This window comes from Centruroides vittatus, unplaced genomic scaffold, assembly GCF_030686945.1.
Source record: "Centruroides vittatus isolate TY-2023 unplaced genomic scaffold, ASM3068694v2 scaffold_996, whole genome shotgun sequence".
NCBI lineage: Eukaryota > Metazoa > Arthropoda > Arachnida > Scorpiones > Buthidae > Centruroides > Centruroides vittatus.
Window position 1 is genome coordinate 126,729 of NW_027122724.1, and position 20,545 is coordinate 147,273.

General features: G+C 31.3%; 1 protein-coding gene and 1 long non-coding RNA gene across 2 annotated transcripts; one reads left to right on the forward strand and one right to left on the reverse strand.

Annotated features, from left to right (window-relative positions):
- Positions 1 to 16,139: 16,139 nt before the first annotated feature.
- Positions 16,140 to 17,326, reverse strand: LOC136990646 (uncharacterized). Its single transcript, XM_067289036.1, has 3 exons — positions 17,172 to 17,326; positions 16,779 to 17,111; positions 16,140 to 16,637 (listed from the first exon to the last, which is right to left on the reverse strand). Exons 1-3 carry the CDS (start codon positions 17,245 to 17,247, stop codon positions 16,213 to 16,215), a joined length of 834 nt encoding a protein of 277 aa, XP_067145137.1. The 5' UTR covers positions 17,248 to 17,326; the 3' UTR covers positions 16,140 to 16,212.
- Positions 17,327 to 17,597: 271 nt separating this feature from the next.
- Positions 17,598 to 18,459, forward strand: LOC136990650 (uncharacterized). The gene is made up of 3 exons (XR_010883089.1): positions 17,598 to 17,752; positions 17,813 to 18,145; positions 18,287 to 18,459. It is a non-coding gene; the product is annotated as an uncharacterized lncRNA (long non-coding RNA).
- Positions 18,460 to 20,545: the final 2,086 nt, after the last annotated feature.

Here is a 20,545-nt window from a genome sequence, read left to right on the forward strand (position 1 = left end):
CCTAACCGAATAGCAGTAAAATGCAGTCTACCGTACAACACATTAATTCATGACGATAATATAATATTACGCATTACAAAATTTAACACGACAGTTTTTACCTTCCTCTGTAAAATAATTATATGTGGAAATGCCATATACTGTACATGTTAAACAATTTATGTAACTTAAATCCGACCTATTAGATTATTAATTCCCACTGTCGGTGCTTGTATTTCATAACCTTAAGAAATATGTTAGATAGATGACTCTATTTTTAAACGATAAGTTCGATGTATAGAAAAAAAATATTACAGCACTAATTTGAAATGGAGAGCATACATTCTAAATGAAAGAAATTAAAAATATGATTAAAAATCGCAGTCTGCACTGTGACAATGTGAAAACAAATAATTGCTCGTTGTATCTAAATAAAACCATTTACCTCTATCAATACTTTTGTCCTGTTAGGTTTAATGCCTTTTCCAGTTATGGTCTGATAATTACTATATCAATATCAATCTAATTTATTGATACAAGAAATAATTCTTTTTTAAAATGCATTGTCTAAATGTTTCAAGTTTAAGTACACAATGCCAGCATATTAATACCTTGCATGTTGCTGGTAACTAGTGTTCTTAATATCAGTGAATGTTTCTTAAGCTAAATGTTTTCCAAATTTTGAAGTACAGTAGAGCGTCGATAAATGGAACGAATTGGGGACTGGGGTCCTTCCAGTTAATGATTTGTTCCAGTTTCCGACTTCGTACGAAAAAATACATTAACCTGTCCGATGTTCAAATTTTACTCCGTTGCGTATCGCTTCCTGTTGAATTTTTCTCCGTTGCGTGTCGCTTCGTGTTGAATTTTTCTCCGTTGCGTGTCGCTTCGTGTTGAATTTTTCTCCGTTGCGTGTCGCTTCGTGTTGAATTTTTCTCCGTTGCGTGTCGCTTCGTGTTGAATTTTCGTAGATTTTAAGCCTAACGAAAATTTTTATAATAATCATCGAGGCTATCGTATCGTTAAAAATTATTTCTGCATTTTGCACAAACAAAATAAATATATTAAAGAATATAAAAAACATGAAAACTATACTTTAGAAGTAAATTTAGTATCAAAAACATTCGATTCAGCATGACACAGTCCGACTGAAAATCGTTCCACTTTCCGGCCATTCCACTTACCGACGTTCCACTTATCGACGCTCTACTGTAATTAATAATTAAAGTTAAATATTACTTTGAATATCACAAAAGCTGCAATAAACATTTTAATCGTATTTAGCGGAAAAAGTAATAAGAACGAATTCTATTCATATTAAATCCATTATTAAATGTTCCAAACTCAGGTAAAACACAACATAATCTTACTTAATAAATTCGTATACAAATAAATTACGTTCTGCGTATTAATTCGTATTATTTTACTTTAAGTGTTGTAAAATTTTCATTTACCTGGTAAGATATCAGATCACGCGCTTCTGCCATCAGGTAGAATGACTGTATAAATACACACACAACATAGATATGTATTAGAAGAAACGAAATCATCGACTTATATGGAGCTCGTGCTGAAGTTATTCGTTTTTACCACTGTTTTTTCTGCAATTGATTGCTGGCCAGATTAGGCTGAAAGACTCGCCGATCCGTTAAATCGGATTGTACAAAGCTTCCGACGTTATTGTGGTAAGTGTTGGTAACATACGATTACGTTTTTGTATATAGTTTCATATTTTTCCAAAATTAATCTATGCAATATTCTGTTCACGTTTATAAAAATTGAGAAAATAATCAAATAAATTAAATCTTTAATCATTTTTACCTTGTTTCTTGCTTTTTAAATTAGCTTTGAGTAAGGAGACACTAAGAAACTTGCTAAGATTTTGCTGTATTCACTGAACACCTTTTGTAGAGAATACCAGAAAAAGAAAGAGAAATAACAAGTAAAGGTATGCAAAATATATTAAAAAATCGAAAAGTAAAACCAAAAACTATCGACAAAGTGAAAAATTATAATAGACGATTAAATAATGCTAAAAAATTTTTAACAGAGAATAATTTAGTATTACTTGGAAGTGACAAAACAATACAAACTATAATTATGGAGGCAGATAAAAAAAAAATTATTAAAAACCTAATAAAAGAAAATGAATACAATTTACTAGAGAAAGATCCAATGTTCTAATTTAATATTATCTTGTTACTAAATGAGAGAATCAACTCACATACAAACGATCATTGCTTTCATTCTATGAGTTAATATATAAATTTTTATTTTAATGAATATTTAAATCAAGAAAAATATAGCAACGACATTCAGGCTGTTAAGAGATTTCGTTTAATAAATAAATTTTATATTAATTATAATAACATTGTTTTGGCATCTGTTGCGACTTTATTTCAAGAATAACTTTTACATTATTAATTATTATAAAACCGCAAAAAACTTCATTTTACAGGTTGAAATTACTTTTAAAAAATATTTAAAATGACAATAACGAATATAATTTTCATATCGTTTAAACAAATGCGAGATATGACACATGACTACCATTATCTCCCTATGCAATCAACCTTAATCAGTAAGATTTAATAGCATCGATGCCCTTTAAATACACGCTACTGTGAAAATTTCAGTTTTTGTATCTTTACCCCATCTTGAGAAACTAAGCGAAATAGGCACTAAAACACACATGTACTGTACATACATATCCATAGAGTTTTTCGATGTTTTCTTTAGCTTTTGGGTTAAACGAGTGTCAATATGTGGAGATTCACAAAAATCTTCGACACGATTCCCTTGTTATATACACATAACAATCGGAAAAGCAATATAAAACCTATATAATTTGACTATCGGAATATTGATATAGCTTTTAGAATATAATTATCTAAATTAAGAACTTAATTATAATAAAGGTTTATTCATCATCTTCAATAATTATTAGGTAATCTGCTTATTACAACTGAATGTTTGTTCTAGACTAAGAATGCCTTTTGCAAATTCTATTGTAGTTCTGTGTCCTTCGGAAATTGCGCTTTACTAAATAAATTAATGCATCAATCTTACCAATAAATCGATGAAAATATTCGAAACGTATGCAAACAATTATTGATTATTTTGATACGTTTTCTTATTTTGTAAAGCGCAATTACCAATGGACACCGAAATACAATAAAGTTCGTAAATGTGATCTTTCTCATACAACAAACACAGTCTTAAAAGAAGATTATACAACACAAGTTCAAGAATAAAAAAAGTTCATTCTGATTACCTATGATAAAACGAATTAAAAACATAACCTTAATACAACAAAAATCTGCGTAAACGGAAGAATTTTTCGAATCGTAGCGTTTTTCTGTTACATAAGCCTGTTCGAAACAGAAATCTGGCTAACCGGAAAAATAATTAACACGAAGTGCTTGAACTAAGTAATATTTAACTGTTATTAACATTTAAATTATTATACTCATTAACAAAGTAAATTAGTTTTTTTCTAACGGAAATGAATCTTTACATAGTATGAAATACAGCACGAAAAATATTGTTTGGTAGACTTAATATCTATTTTTTAATCTATAATCACAATGTATAGGTTAATACTAATATAACGTAGCCACCGACACAAATCACAAAATAAATCAATTAGTTTTTGATAATAGAAATGAATATAAATTTCAGTATCTAACAAAATATTCTTCTGGTTATCTTACTTTATAATATTATAACATTATAAAATGTATATTAGTATGATGTATATTTACTTAAAATATGTTCAACATCTACGGAAGTGCACAATATTACAGAGAATTTTCTGTAATAAAAACAAATTAATATCTTTTATAAACAATCTCAAATTCTGGTTATTCCGATTTATTTTGCTGTTATTTGGTTCAGTCTACCTGAGTCTATACTATTATTATAAAATACTTATTGCAAATTTTATTTTTTATAATAAAATTTCATTTTAAAATATGTATTTACATGTTATAACATTTATAATATTGCAATATTAATAATAATTATTTATTATATATATGAATTTTTATTCATTTCCAAAAATATTCTCAATCATTAATAAAGTAGTTTAGAGAAAAGTGTTTTCAAAACTTATTGTTTTTACGATTAATTTAACCCTGTTTTCTTAATGAACTGCTTGGCTCACATTGAAAAAACCCAAACTCACCACGTGATGATTATTACTAAATTTTTATTGTATTATTTTCTGTTATAATGTGTTGTATTAGACATTAAATATAGTAAATCACAACAGATTATTCCCAAAAAACGTCATTGTTTGCTGTTAAATTAGTAATGTCATTCACTTCGAAGATCCAAATGTCCATCCTATGTTTAGGGTTTACACTGACGGTCCAAGATGGGTGACAATGTGGGTGCCGCCAATGTAGTTTTCTCTGACTTACACCGCGAGTTTCACAACTCTTGCTTGTGTCTCGGTTCATACTGCTCAATAGCACAGGCGAAAACTTCAGCTATTTATATGAGCTTACTTATTTAATTCACATTAGGCATAGGAAAGACAAAAGACACTACTTATACTATCGCATTTATTCTGACTGTAGTGTAGCTTTACACAGAATTGCGAAGTCTGATAGCTGCTTAAAACTTATCCAACTTATGCACCACATTCTCAGACACTAAGACAACATTAGAATAGATTTCCAATTGGTCCTGGTCATGCGGGGATTCTTGGAAACGAGACCGCTGACTGTCTTGCCAAACAAGCTGCAAAGTCTTCAGTCACTAGTACTTTCAGTTACATTGCTACCTCGTACATCGACAATCACGTCAAGAAGCAAATCTTCATTTTCTGGCAAGACAGCTGGGACCGTGAAACCGCTGGTAGGGTCACCTACACTTTCATCCCCAAGGTTGACACTACTGCGATTCTTTGCCACTTTTACCCTAGTTACTCCCTCACTCAGCTAATTACAGGACACGGAAAATTTAAATAATACTTGCATAGGTTTAACCTTAAGGACAATTTACAACTCGATTGTGGTATTCAGGAAGACCAAACACCACTTCAGTTAGTTTTTCGCTGCAATAGGTACAATCACATTGGGGATAGTTGAATCAGAGCTGCTATTCTTAATGGGTACAACTGGCCTTTTAATTCGCTGCAACTCATTCACACCGTACAATGTTCCATTATCTACTCGCACTTATATCCCTTTGCGGGGCTCTGGAGAGCACTCACTCCAAAGGCACGGATGGCAATTAGCTTTTCCTTGTTTTGTTTAAACTGTCAGTATATAGCTGCCTTTAACTTTGTATTTTAATTCTTTTTTCTGTATTCTTTTTCAGTCCAAATTCAGTTAGTCCTAGTTGTATATTTATAATGCATTAACATATTATAGCTGAATAAATTTATTATAGCATTAATGAACTTATTATAGTAATATTATTGCATGAATATGCTAAAGTTGAAATAAAACATTATCAGAAAATGAAAAATTGAGAGAAAAAATCGATAATTGAAATTTTTTAAGTCGACCTGGAAAAAAATATGTGAAACAGACGATAAACAAGACGATGCCGTTAAGTGCTGACATCTGTTGTCGATAAATTTTATAAAAATCGATTGTTAACAGGGTAACGATAAATCTTTACCCTGGCCGTTTTGCTTAACAACTAGGGCAGGGGTCCCCAACCTTTTTGTACCTAAGAGCACAATCTAGAATACCGGCCGGACGGCGGGCACCATTTATTTTTTCAAGGTGAATTTATACTTGGACATAGTTAATAATACATACACATAATGTACACAAAACATTTAATTCCAAAAATGTAATAAAACATACACAAGACTATTAACAATAATTTTTACAAAACAAGTAATTACTAAACAATGCATACAAAATCTACAGAGTACACTCAAAACCTGTTTTTGTGCGGTCTTTTTTTGTGCGATTTTTTATACGTGCAATGTGTTTTGTGCAATTATTTTTGCGCAGTATACCAATTTGATTGAAATTCATATACCGCACACAAAAAATCACACAAAACAAACCGCACAAATAAAAAATTGCACAGAAATCGACCGCACAAAAACAGGTTCGAGTGTATAAAAATTCTTTATAAAAAATATAAATCTGAAAGTAAATGTGATTTTTGGCATTGCATTTCATTGGCCATTGATTCGTAATTAGGAGAGTATGATGATATTCCTGCTCGTAAACAATCGTCAAGGTGTTCATCTGTAAGTCGTGATCTGTACTTTGATTTTATGATATTCAGAACGGACCGCTTTATTTCATTTCAGGTATGGGAAATTTGGTTGGTGAAGATTTGGCGGAGAGAAAAAGAGATCGGTCGCATTTCGCTTTGTGCTTTTATCTGTGTTGGACGCCATTTCTACTTTTTAGTGGTTAATCATTAAAAATGAAAAAACTTTTACATAGCATTTTATTGAAAACCGAAATATTTTTATTTTTATCGTGGTCGCACAGCGGCGGGCACACGTAAAACGATCGGCGGGCGCTATGGTGCCCGCGGGCATAGGGTTGGGGACCACTGAACTAGGGTAACGATAGATCGGTACTTAAGTAGTATTAAGAATCGCGATCGCGTTCAGTTTGATTAGTATTAAGTAGATATAAGTCTTCTTACTAACAGCCACTTGGCACGAACTTCTACACTTAGCTATTCATGGCGGCACTCAATTATTGGTGTTCGCTACACTCAGGTTCTTTTTTAGACCTTTTGGGGAACTACAGTACAGCCTTGCAGCATAAAAACTGCACGCCATCATCAAACATACAGGATACTGTAGCCATATGTACGCCATTCAGATGGATCCTACCTTTCTCTACTGTCTATCTCCTCTCCCTCCTTCTTCCCCTCCCCTGTCTCTTACCCTCTTTTCTGCAGGCTAAACACTTCGTGTACGGCCGATGTTTTTCTTGTATGTATGTAGGTCAAATTAGAACTATATTAAACGATTATAATTGCGAGATAATTGAACAGTTCTAACAAGATAACAACTAAAGCCCTTTACTAATTAGCTATTTGAATTTCGAAATTGAAGCACTAGAAATAAAAAATTATTTTATTATCTACTTTAATTTTTTTTTCTAAAAACTAAAAATAAAAATGTGAGAAAATTTCAAAAAACAGTAAGAGCGCATCCACACATTTGCTATTCGCCGAATGTTGAATATTCGCCATGAGTAACCGACTATTATTAAATAATCGCCGAAAGGCGAATGTTTCCACAAATCTGTATTATGTTGTACTTCAACTTAAATTAATTTCAGATATAATTAAACAATTAATTTACAGTCTTAAATGAAACACAATTAAATTTTCTTATCAATGAACCAATTAATATTACAAACAATATTGTATTTATTATTTCGTATAAATATCTTACTCTTACCAAATGACATCAATGCCGATACTTATCGATTAAATCTCGTAACTTATCTCCATGGTAATCGTTGTTAGATATTACCCTCATCTATAAATAACGTGTTTACGTCACTGAGTTTCAAGGATCTTCCATTCAAATCAAATTACTTCTTTAACATCGAATGTTTTAAATTGGCCAATTGGAAACTACTTTCTATCATACGTAATTTACAGATAGAGTATTGTTATCGACGTAAAACAAGTTTGTCCATTATTCTAAATTATTCTGCATTCTCGACTTCAATCCGTGTTTGAAAGTGGATCGCATATTGACGTAATCTAAATTAATTTTAATAATCTGTAATAAGAAGTGTTTATGCATTTAAAAATAACATATTAAAAAACATCACTTTTGCCTAAATCAGTAATCATGCAGCCATTATCTGATACTTGTATTGTAAAAACGCTTCAGCCTTTGATATCTGTTACGGCAGTTTTCGGTTTGGATATTTTGGAAACATGCAAATGCAGAAAAAAGACAAATACCACAACTGAAAAACTTTTTAAATTTTATACAAATGTAATCGAAATATTTTTGTGGTCAGCCAGCTTTACAGTATACAGGAATGTTAGTTTCTCCCGAAGTTATTTGTAATCATGTTTTTATAGTATTTAAGAGTAATTCGTTGTACATCAAAATCATTTTATCTATTAATGCGTTGTATGCAGCTGTACAGTTTAGCATTTTGAAGAGAAGAAAACTCAACATCCATCACTTGATGACAGGATTTAAGGAAGAAGAAGAATTTATGGATACACTACAGTCGTATATTTCGCAGTATTGTTTATTTTCTATCTTCTTACTCGTTGCACCATCGTTAATACTTATAGTGTATAGTCATTTCGCTTTTAATGATTACGGACTGTACGATAAGAGAATAACTTTAGTATGCATTGTTAGTATGCAGGCATGGCTTATCTATGCATTGTCTTCTATATTTTGTTTACTTCTGTTCGCGGCTTATTTTTTCATTATTCTTAGCAAACGTTTGATAAAAATCTCTCGACAATTACAACTGAGAAATTTCGCAACGAAATCTCTCGTTCAAGAAATGATGACGAAACTCTTACAAATTTGGGAAATTTTCGATGAAATAAATGAAAAGTGGAAGATGCTGCTTCCTCTTATGTACGGACATTTTACGCTCGAAACCTGTGTTTATATGTATATTGGTCTTTTTGTACAGATCGATAAAGTTTTTCGAATATTTTGTTTATGCTTCGGTGCAGTATTATTGTCTCTAACGATATCATTTGCGTGGGCCTTATCGATTTTCACTTCAGTTGTAAGTACCACTTCTATACTTGTAGAAATGAAATATTTTCTGTTCTATTTACAATAAACGATTATTATTTTTCAGATATACGATAATTTCATTTCGATCGGAAAATTCTATTCTTCTCTAAAGTCTTTGGCTTACATTTTCAAAGTATCTAATTTTTTAATTTTAAAAGTCTAACATATTAATGATAAATAAAAACACGAACAGAGACTAGGCAAACAATGTCTTCACTTGTCTTTTATTACTCAAAAAAGGAATCTGAAAAACACTAAGGTTTAATTTTTTATTTAAACTCTGACTTAAGTAAGATAAAATGTTTACTGATGAATGCATAAAATCTAAAAATGTATCTAAAAGATTTGTAAAACCTGTGACTTTACTGTCATAGGTTTTAGAAATGTTTTAATGCTGGTGTGCATAGCATCAACAACGATAGAATGTCAGTGTGTTTTTAATTAATTTAACTCTGAAAAAAAGGCATTTGAGACGTCGTTGCATAATCAACGTTTTTGTGTTTAATGTGTTTTTCTTAATTTTACGAAGAATTTGAAACATTTGGCTTTATAATTGAATAATTTCAGATAATTTGCTTTATGAAGAGATTCGGAGGAAGACCTTTTGGTATATCTGTGGCAGGATTTTTCTATATAAAGAAAAACTTTATAATAAGGGTAAATATTACGAATAAATATAAATTATCATTGTAGTCTATTTAACTATTCACTTATTTAACTGGAATTGTTCATAGCTTTCTGCAAAAATTTGTAAACAATTCCGGATTATTTTTTTATTTCAAAATTTATTATTCGATAATCATCATTAGTTAAGCATTTTTCTAATAGGAAGATTCGGAGTTTATATACGGAAATTTGCATGTTAGAAAAATTGTGAATTAAACGCAGGTAAAACTGAGAATAAGCACTCTAAACTGCAACTGTTTTGTTACAGTTTAGTGTCGTTATTAAACAATCAGCGATTTCAATCCTTCCATAGATTTCAATGTCATATGCGAATTTTACATACATTAAATTGTATACACGAAAATGCTCAAGTAATCATTAAGTGTAGTTAAGTAATCATCTTCTACTGCACAGTAGTGCTTCTACTTTTTAATCCACTGTTCAGAAGCATAATTGATAAAGTATATATCTGCTGCGTAGAACGTGACATACAGGGTGGTATAGCCTTAACTTCAACCTGATAAAACAAAGAATTTCGTATATGCTTATAAACAAGTTTGAGTTGTGGAACCAGAAAGTCATTTTACTTCGTACCTAATATACATATTGCCACAGAGTTAGTGCCAAATATGTGATATAAAAAACTTGTAGAATTAAATCATACATACGTGAATTCGAAACTCTATACTGAAGAATATATGTGCAGAAATTTTGTTTCAGATTGTTTAATTACTAGATTTTGGAAAAAGATATATAAGACCTTTTTTTGAATTATAATTATTCTGTATGTCAGTGAAAAGCAATCTTTTCAAGGTGCGTGGCATACCGCTTTACGTAGTTGCAGGCTTTATTTCTCTACGTACAATCGTCTTTTATATTTGCTAGTACACTACAAATAATGTATACCATTTATACATAAACTAGTAATATATAATTTTCACTTGTCTTCTTAGTGATGGGAAAATTTTTATGTTCTTTGCTAGGCATTTCAGCTTAATTAATTTTTATTAATGGCCTCGTGCTATTATGCAACGATCTGCACATATAGTACAGAGTAATACCTAGTCGTGCACATCAGAATATTATGTGTAAATTTCGAACAGCTGTTTCTTCTCTCTCCTGCTACAACATGGCGTTGTAGTGAATACGAACTGTTAATAGTCAGTAGTTGCTGTAGTGTGGAACTCTGATTTTGTGTAAATGTTTTAGAATTGGCTGCACTGCAGCCTAGTTCATTTTGGAACTGAATATAATTTTCCGAAAAAACAAATAATTTCCATTGTCGAGTATTATTTGGCGTGGGCTTCCTATGCATGTCTTGCAGAAGAGTTCCATTAGTAATATTTAAAAATCCTTTGGCGACTGCCATTGCCGAAAAAATTTGTTTACATAAGTTCCAGATGTTTTGTCACTAGACTTTTTCCTCAATGTAGCCGTGTAAAAAAATAATCCACAAACAAAAGATGAACTAAAGAAGAACATTATAAAGTTGATTTCAAGCCTAAATTTTTGGATATTTTTCAAAGTGATATCAAACACTAATAGTAAGTGCACGCGCCTGCACTTGTCAATAAAAAAAAAATTCGAACGTATGTTCTTATAACACGCTAATTCATCATTTTGAATTTTTAATGCCAAAGCCTTTTAGGACGTCGTGATATCTTAGTCATTGCTGTACGTGATAACAGCCTTTTGCTTATTAAGTTAAACAATTAAAAATTAAGGTCGTATTTCAGAATTTTTCTAAACTTTTTGTTACTGTTTCACCAAGAACAAGAATTATTATTAAATTCGAAACAATATTTAGTTTTAAGAAAAATACAAAACAATACAATTTAATTAAATTGCTTTATATTTAAGTGTTTATGCAAATTTTATCAAGTAACTGAACGAAAACTTACTGTTTAATTTGACTAACACGTCACACCCTGAAATTCTACACCCACTTTCTAACCGAAACATTCGAAATAATAATATGAAGGCGCTGTTACCGAACCCATATTTATTTTGAAACTATTCGTGTATATAATTGTTGACAATAGGCATTCCAAGTCCGAGTCTTTTGCAATAGCGCTAAAATATAAAAAAACAAATATTCTTTTATAATTCGATAAACATTATAATTCTCAAATGCAATCAAAATACCATAATACTGACATCAGTTATATATAAATATATACAGTAAATACATCGTCGGTATTACGACTTATACTTTTTCATATGACGCCAGCTTACACTCGATAGATTTTATTGGTTTAAATATATTTGACGTAATTACGATGTCATTCCAGCAAATGTCTAATTTACTTCCTGCATTTAAAATAACTAAATTTTTATGTTTGAATATTGGGCTAAAACAAAGATTCTTCGTTTTTTATACATACACAAAATAAAACATGTAACACAGATTAAAACAAATAAAAATAGTGTATAAAGCAAGAAATACTGTATTGTTAAAAAAAATAAAGTGCATTATTAAACATAAGATTTTCCTTACACCGAAAATTGTATTGGAAACAACTTTAAACTTGAAGAATTTGAAATAAATGTAGCCCTTTGATAATAGTTTTTAAATTTCGTAATTTCGATAGTCTCGGTTAGAAAGTGTCTGTGGAATTTAAGTGTGGCGTATTAGTGATATTGAACATTAGAACTGTTCGTTTAGTTAACTTGATAAATAAATATATTTAATATTTTGCAATAAAATCGTATAAAAAGTAATTAAGTGTTTAACTGATAATTAATACAGCTTGAATCGGTGTATTTGTTCGTATCTTAATACATCTTTAATTCGGAAAACGTAAATTATAATCCAGAAATATTCCGAAATGTCATTTTATAACCCCTTAATTTAACTTATATTTCACACGATTTTGATTGTTTTTAGGTGCTGAATTGCCTTTATTCTATTTTATCTTCTCTGATTGAAGTAACGGGTGTTATGCAGAAAAACAAGTGCTCTTCAAAAATAAGGGTGAATGTTGCAGTTCAAAACGAAAGTATCGCAGATACAGTATAACTCCAGTATCTTTTGAATTGGTTTGTATATTCATCATATAGATTTTAAACTCTGTAGACAATTTAATTTTTGTTATGATTGTGAAAATTAAAACATAACCTACACTATTCGTATATACAGAGTAACTTCGCATTAATGTTCCTATTGTTTGTACTCTATAACGCATGTAAGCTAGTAAGCATGTAAGTTAGTAGCGACGAATTACATTTTCTGGACATTAGTATTGCATTTAAGAACGGGTCAATAGAGACGAAAGTGTATATCAAACCTACACACGACCCGCTATATATACCGTCAACATCGAATGATCGTATTACTTATAAGCTTTCAGCGTTTAAAGCTTTAATTAGAAAAGCGTTTCAGTATTGCTCTAACATAATCGAGATGATGCGAGAGCTGGATAGAATCAGGCAAGTGGCTAAGATGTTGGGATTTGGTCCAAGAACAGTTGAACGTTTGATTGCCGCTTACAAGAATCCTAAAGTAAGCAAGAAAAAACGGGATCTGACAAACAGTATTACGAAATTCACGTAAAATAAACGTCTGTCCTCGGTCATGGAGGGTATTGCGGGCCGCAGGAACAGCACTATTGTGTACAAAAGAGCTGCATCGATATATAAGCTACTAACTTTTCTCTAGTCGCGTGATTATTCCACCCCCCCTTTGTCGCGCGGCGTCTGACAGAATCCATTTTTTATCTTTAAATTGTAAAATTTTTGGCTTCGCTTCAAAAATTATTATTACATCTTTGTTTTCTTTATTTTTTCTACTTTTAAACAGTGTCAAACATTTTCTTATTGACACAAATGCTTTATTTGTGTCGAATTTAATGTAATTTGATACGCAAAACGCAAAAAATAAACCTATCAAATTTCAACTCGCTGTAATTTCTCTCAAGTTTCACCGATCGCCATCGGGTTTGTTTGTAAATGCGGAAGAAATATGACACTTTCAAGTGAAGTCAGTAAAAATCTCGTACTACTACGAAAAAATTTGTCAATATACCTCGCTATACCCCCTATCGCGAAAGTCAATAAACGTTGATTGTTTTATGACCCTATTTTCAAATGCTTCTTTCTGACTTGAAAATCGACCAATTGACAAAGTTATTGTTTTGTTTTACTCATATGAATGTTGTATTTAAGATTTAACAGACATTTTCCTTATATTTCTACACATGAATTTTATTTTTAATTTTGAATATGATATAGTCGTGTGTTAGGCTTAACTCGATCATCTAATATAAAACTTTACAGCGCTTAAAATATTATTCAATCTATCAAAATTCTTTGTTGATAGTATAGATATAAATGTTTTCTGTGCATGAAATGGAGCAATCAAAAAAATAATGTGTGGAGCATCGAAAATTTGGCAATTTACGACATGATGTCAAATGCGTAAATTCATCTATTTATAACTAAAAATATTCTCGAAATTCCACCAAAAAAATGCATTTTCAACAATACCTATATGAAATTCTTACGCAAGAAAAAAAAATTGTACAATTAGCGCAATTTGTATTAAAGATATTAATTTTGAAAATTTTTGTCGCTGTTATTTCTCGCGCGGACAAACGAGATTTCTCGCAGAGTATAATAAAACATCGCTGAGTTTAGTAATAAATCTCGATATCTCGGTTCAAAATCAGGTTAAAATGAATCTTTTTAGTGAAAAAAAATAAAATTGTTGAGAGAAAAGAATTGATAGCGAATAAGATGCTCGCGATGGTCGCGATCGACGATAGCGATTATCACGAACTCGTTTTTTCCCCGATTTTTTACTACCGCGCATAGTCGCGTGGAAGCTTGTCAGACGCCAGCACTTTTTGGGAATTTTTTCTGAGTAAACTCGGCGCGCAATAAAAATGTTATTTATTGCATTTTTTGCAGTTCGAAAAGATTGGAGTTCTTAAATTTTTTGAAATTTTTTGAAAAATTTCAGGAAAAATGCCACGAAAATAACGATCAGATGGCTTCTCACAGAAGCCACGCGACTATAGAAGGGCTAAGGAACGACAAAGATGGAATTAAACCGAGTGAGCAACCAGGGGTGTACTCGATACCGTACAGCAACGACCAATTAAGGATTGATAAGGAATACATCGGGGTCACGACGAGAAGCCTAGGTAAAAGGATTAAGGAACACAGATATGACGTGGCGAAGAGTAAATGCACAACAACGTTAGCAAAAATGGCGCAGACTGAGGGGTCCGTTGTTAAATGGGAAGAGGCCAGGATCTTGACACCGATACATTCGCCGACACTTGCAGCTACAACCGAAAAATCTGAAATTTATAGGTCCAGCTTAACCAAAAAATGCTTAAATTACAAGGATGCGGCGATTTTACCGTCAGCTTAGAAGTTTCTAATAAAAAAAGTCACAGGAATACATTAAATAGGGCAAAAAGATTGCCTAGGAACTATAGATTTTTGTGTGACGACCGGCAAAAACCAGCCAGTCCGTTTTAAATTTTATTGTTCAAACCCCGATCAAGATTCAAAGGATGTGCAGTCTTCCGCCGGCAAACTCACTTCCCTCCTCCCCGGATCTAACCTCTGAGTCAGGGAGATCGACTCATCATCGCAGCGGACGAGACCGGGAGTATAAATAGGGGGGAGCTATCTAAGAACGGGGTCGGTCGCTGAAGGTCCGCACAAGCCACCCGACCCGTAGGATCCGTCCCGAGAAGCGAGGGCCGAGACACGAAGTCACCGAAGCCCGCCGACGACGAGCCGCCCGCCCGATCCTCCCGCTTCCCTCCACGACCGGAGAACTGAGAAGATTAATCCTACGATTACAGCTAATCCTAGGAAGAGGTATGATCCCCCCCTAAATTTGTAAACTCTCTCTCTCGCGGTTAGGAACGGAACGCGTTAGATCTTTTGTATCTGTTTACCGTCTAAATAAATCTTATATGTGTTGTCCTGTTATACGGATATTGCCTTTCTTTATCGACGACCCCACACACACTCCTCCACTCGACCTGACAAGTAACTGACCGATCCCGACAAGTCGGGATATCGCGCAAAATTAGCCATCCTTGACAGTGGGGCGGGTCTTGCCGACCTATTCGCCGAGAACAAGGAGGTCCGACTTCCGTCCTACCTCCCGGCGTTTCCCACATTTGTGAACTATAGATTTTTACAATGTGTACATGTAACATTGGCATATTTTATTTTATTATTTTCTATGTTGTTTATATTAGTTTTAGTTTACGTTGTTTAGCATAGCGCGTGAGTTCTTTTGTAGTTTATTTCAATTTGAAATTGGTTGTTCGAAATAGTATTCGAATGCAGTTAGCCTGACGATAGCCCATGAAATGGGCCGAAAACGTTTGTTTATGTTTAAATTTAAACGTTCTCAGCATCAAGGTGTTTTTGTCTTAAAAAATTACACGATATATAAAAGTCCGATCGATATATTGGTGGTACAAACAAACAAACATCTTCATTTATATATGTATAGACAAAAACAAAATTCGATATGCAAAGCATTAAATAACTTATTAGTTTGAAAATCACTTATTACGACGTCTCTATATACTACGGGCTTTTTTATTAAAATGATGTGCGATTTCTCTGAATATAAATGTAGATTCAATCTTCAGAATGAGCTTTAAAGTTTACGTTTAAAATTACTTTAACACACTAAAAATAAAAAATTTTTAGTTAAATAACAAGTAAAAATTATACTCTTTCCATTTCCGACTTCGAGGATTCTATGAGCCAAAACAAGACGAACAAATAGCAAGGAACAACAATTATTTTATTAATTTATCCATATGCATTTCGCCATCTAGGCCTCATCAGTGGATACATCAGGATGTTATTCGTTGATTACGTTTTATACCCAACAGCCGTTCCCAGCATGCATCAACAATCAATCCAGCATTCAAATTAAGTAAATTTACATGTTCGGCGATACAGAAATGTTCTACAATTTTTCTTTCTAAGTTATTTTCTATTCTATACAAAATTTTAGTATTTTTTATATTTATATTACAATTAAATTTTTGGCAATGTAAAAACCATGCTGATTCCGTTCTTCTCAGTCTAATGGCTGCCTCATGTTCCCTTACTCTCAACTCCAATCTTCTTCCGGTTTCTCCAATGTAATAGTTTGGATTTCTACATGTACATGACATCCTATATACGACACCGGCGATTTTAAATTGGTCTCTGGGCGAATTTTCACTGTTCATTATACTAATGATGTTAGACATCTTATTCTTTTGACTCGCAACTATGCATACAGAGAATTTTTTAAAAATTGGTTTATATTTTTCAAAAACTTTAGCAACATAAGGAACCTTTACATAAGAAATATCTTCTATGCTATTTTTAACATTAAATCTACGTTTTAAATATAAATTGTACCACTTACAGAGGATATGTTTCGGATAATCATTTAACTGAAATTTTTTAAACAATTGTTTTACTTCGATGTCTATGTTTTCTTGCTGAGTTGTTCGATTTAGTATCTTTCTCAATTCCATAATAAAGACATTCTTTTTATTTTCTAAAGGACAGTAAGATTTAAAGTTAATGGTTTTACCATTATTACATAGTTTTTCATACTTACTAAATGATACACTTGTTTCTTCTCTTTTTATAGTGACATCTAAAAAATTCATTTTATTTTGTTGTTCATCTTCACTTGTAAACTTTAAATTTTTATGTAATCCATTTGCATATTCTTCAATGTGTTTGGATGAAACTGTTTGAGAATCATAAACTATTATTATATCATCTACATATCTTGCATAATATTTAATACCTGTTAGACTTGAAATTCTTTCATCTATTTTATTCATATAGTTATCAGCCAATTTTGGTCCTATAACCGATCCCATGGCAATGCCTTTTTTCTGCCTATAATATTCTGTAGAAATTTTAAAGTAATTATTATTGAATACAAATTTAACAAGTTCTATTATATATTCAGGGACGTTATGTGTTTTAAGACTTTCTATTATCATTTCTAAAGTGATAGATGGGCTAGACTTCTTTCCAGACCATATCGGAGAAATCAACCTATAGTACCTTCAGAAATACAGTAGAACTAATTATCTGGATTGCTGAAAGGTAACTATAAGTTAATCTTCTCCGTATTATGAGTTTGGATATAGAAGTCAGTCCCATCTATCACTTTAGAAATGATAATAGAAAGTCTTAAAACACATAACGTCCCTGAATATATAATAGAACTTGTTAAATTTGTATTCAATAATAATTACTTTAAAATTTCTACAGAATATTATAGGCAGAAAAAAGGCATTGCCATGGGATCGGTTATAGGACCAAAATTGGCTGATAACTATATGAATAAAATAGATGAAAGAATTTCAAGTCTAACAGGTATTAAATATTATGCAAGATATGTAGATGATATAATAATAGTTTATGATTCTCAAACAGTTTCATCCAAACACATTGAAGAATATGCAAATGGATTACATAAAAATTTAAAGTTTACAAGTGAAGATGAACAACAAAATAAAATGAATTTTTTAGATGTCACTATAAAAAGAGAAGAAACAAGTGTATCATTTAGTAAGTATGAAAAACTATGTAATAATGGTAAAACCATTAACTTTAAATCTTACTGTCCTTTAGAAAATAAAAAGAATGTCTTTATTATGGAATTGAGAAAGATACTAAATCGAACAACTCAGCAAGAAAACATAGACATCGAAGTAAAACAATTGTTTAAAAAATTTCAGTTAAATGATTATCCGAAACATATCCTCTGTAAGTGGTACAATTTATATTTAAAACGTAGATTTAATGTTAAAAATAGCATAGAAGATATTTCTTATGTAAAGGTTCCTTATGTTGCTAAAGTTTTTGAAAAATATAAACCAATTTTTAAAAAATTCTCTGTATGCATAGTTGCGAGTCAAAAGAATAAGATGTCTAACATCATTAGTATAATGAACAGTGAAAATTCGCCCAGAGACCAATTTAAAATCGCCGGTGTCGTATATAGGATGTCATGTACATGTAGAAATCCAAACTATTACATTGGAGAAACCGGAAGAAGATTGGAGTTGAGAGTAAGGGAACATGAGGCAGCCATTAGACTGAGAAGAACGGAATCAGCATGGTTTTTACATTGCCAAAAATTTAATTGTAATATTGTAAAAAATAGTAAAATTTTGTATAGTATAGAACATAACTTAGACTAGAAAAATTTAGCATTTTTTATATTTATAAAAAATATATTAATTGTAATATAAATATAAAAAATACTAAAATTTTGTATAGAATAGAAAATAACTTAGAAAGAAAAATTGTAGAACATTTCTGTATCGCCGAACATGTAAATTTACTTAATTTGAATGCTGGATTGATTGTTGATGCATGCTGGGAACGGCTGTTGGGTATAAAACGTAATCAACGAATAACATCCTGATGTATCCACTGATGAGGCCTAGATGGCGAAATGCATATGGATAAATTAATAAAATAATTGTTGTTCCTTGCTATTTGTTCGTCTTGTTTTGGCTCATAGAATCCTCGAAGTCGGAAATGGAAAGAGTATAATTTTTACTTGTTATTTAACTAAAAATTTTTTATTTTTAGTGTGTTAATATTACCACCGATCCCATTGGTTTTAATAATTGATTTTATAAAATTACTTTGTTTTAAATTTCAACCTAAAATTTACTTTTGTTATATATTAGATTATATTTGTTTCATTTATGTAATGAACTATTCTGAGAAATTCGTGCAAAAACAACACCAATTATTTAATTATTTCGTAAGATATTTTTGAAATGAAATTCATGGTTTTTACTTTTAATTTTTTGACCTGAGCCAGCGAAAATGAAAAGAAAAAAAAAACTGGATGTAAGTTATTCCCGTGTTTGTAACACGATATCATTTTAGTTTATCAATAGTAAATCAATAGAAATTGTTGAGTTAACAGCATAGTCTTCCAATTCAACTTTGCTATAGATAATAGGCATAAGTTCTGAATCATTATTTCAAAATAAGAACACGAAATCTAATAAAGTTTCTGATTTATCATTATCAACATCATACATTTGATTCTTTCTTCGCACATGTGCGCTTCTATCACCAATGCTTTCAATAGGGGAGAGCGGGGCTACAAGTTCCGTTTTTTAATCAACCTTATATTTTGTTAAGGAAACATAATTCTAGCATAAGTATTAAGAGATTAAAATTTAGTAATATATCTAACTTTGCTATAAATACAGTTTTTGGGGTTGATTTTTTGTAAGTTTTTTTATAATTAATAATACAATACCTAAAGTCGGAAAGTAACAACTTATCCCGGTTCGGGGCTAGTTGTTAATATGTAAAAAAAAAACAATAATTAATTTAACTAAGTATGTATTTAAAGACTAATCAATAATATCTTATCAATAATTAGTTGTTTTTCTTAAATTTATTATAAAGAAAACATTTTTACGTTTCAACATTTATAACTTTTACTTAAAGAAAAGGGGAGGAAAGAACATCCTTTCCAAGTTCTTGTATAACACCAGAAGTTGCAGGCAAATTTACAACTCCTGATGACCCTGGCTGATCCAAGATTTGTCTTTCGTCAGTAAAGCTTACATTTAACAAATACTCTGCTAACTTGTTTTCCTGTTCTTCAATAAAGACCAATCTTACTTTTTTGTAGCCAATCGCAGCGTTTTCTACTCCAGATTTCAACTTCTTTACAAATCTATATAACGTCATATGACAAATATCTAATTCTCTGGCAACAGTTTTTATTTTTTAACCATCTTTAATAACTGCATCTGCAGCTCTTTGCATCAACTCCCGAGATACAGAACCCCGTGTTGTTTTTCGAATATAAGTCCGCATACTGCAAAAGGAAAAAAAACATTATTTTTACTGCATTACCGGTACAGATTAACTGGGCCAGTTGTTCCAAGGTCACAACATGCCCCCAAAGAAGAGAACATCTAGCCCCGATAACACATGGATTCAAAACAGCAACTACTAGATTAGGTTACGAGACATATACAGTTTTAGCGTAGTATATCAAGATACTCGATATATTTTTGAATAAAAATACCAAACAACTAATCGCTAATTATTTAAATTCGCCAGATATACCAAAAATATCAAACACGAAAATATTTACTTATGTGGATCAGCGACGTACAGGCT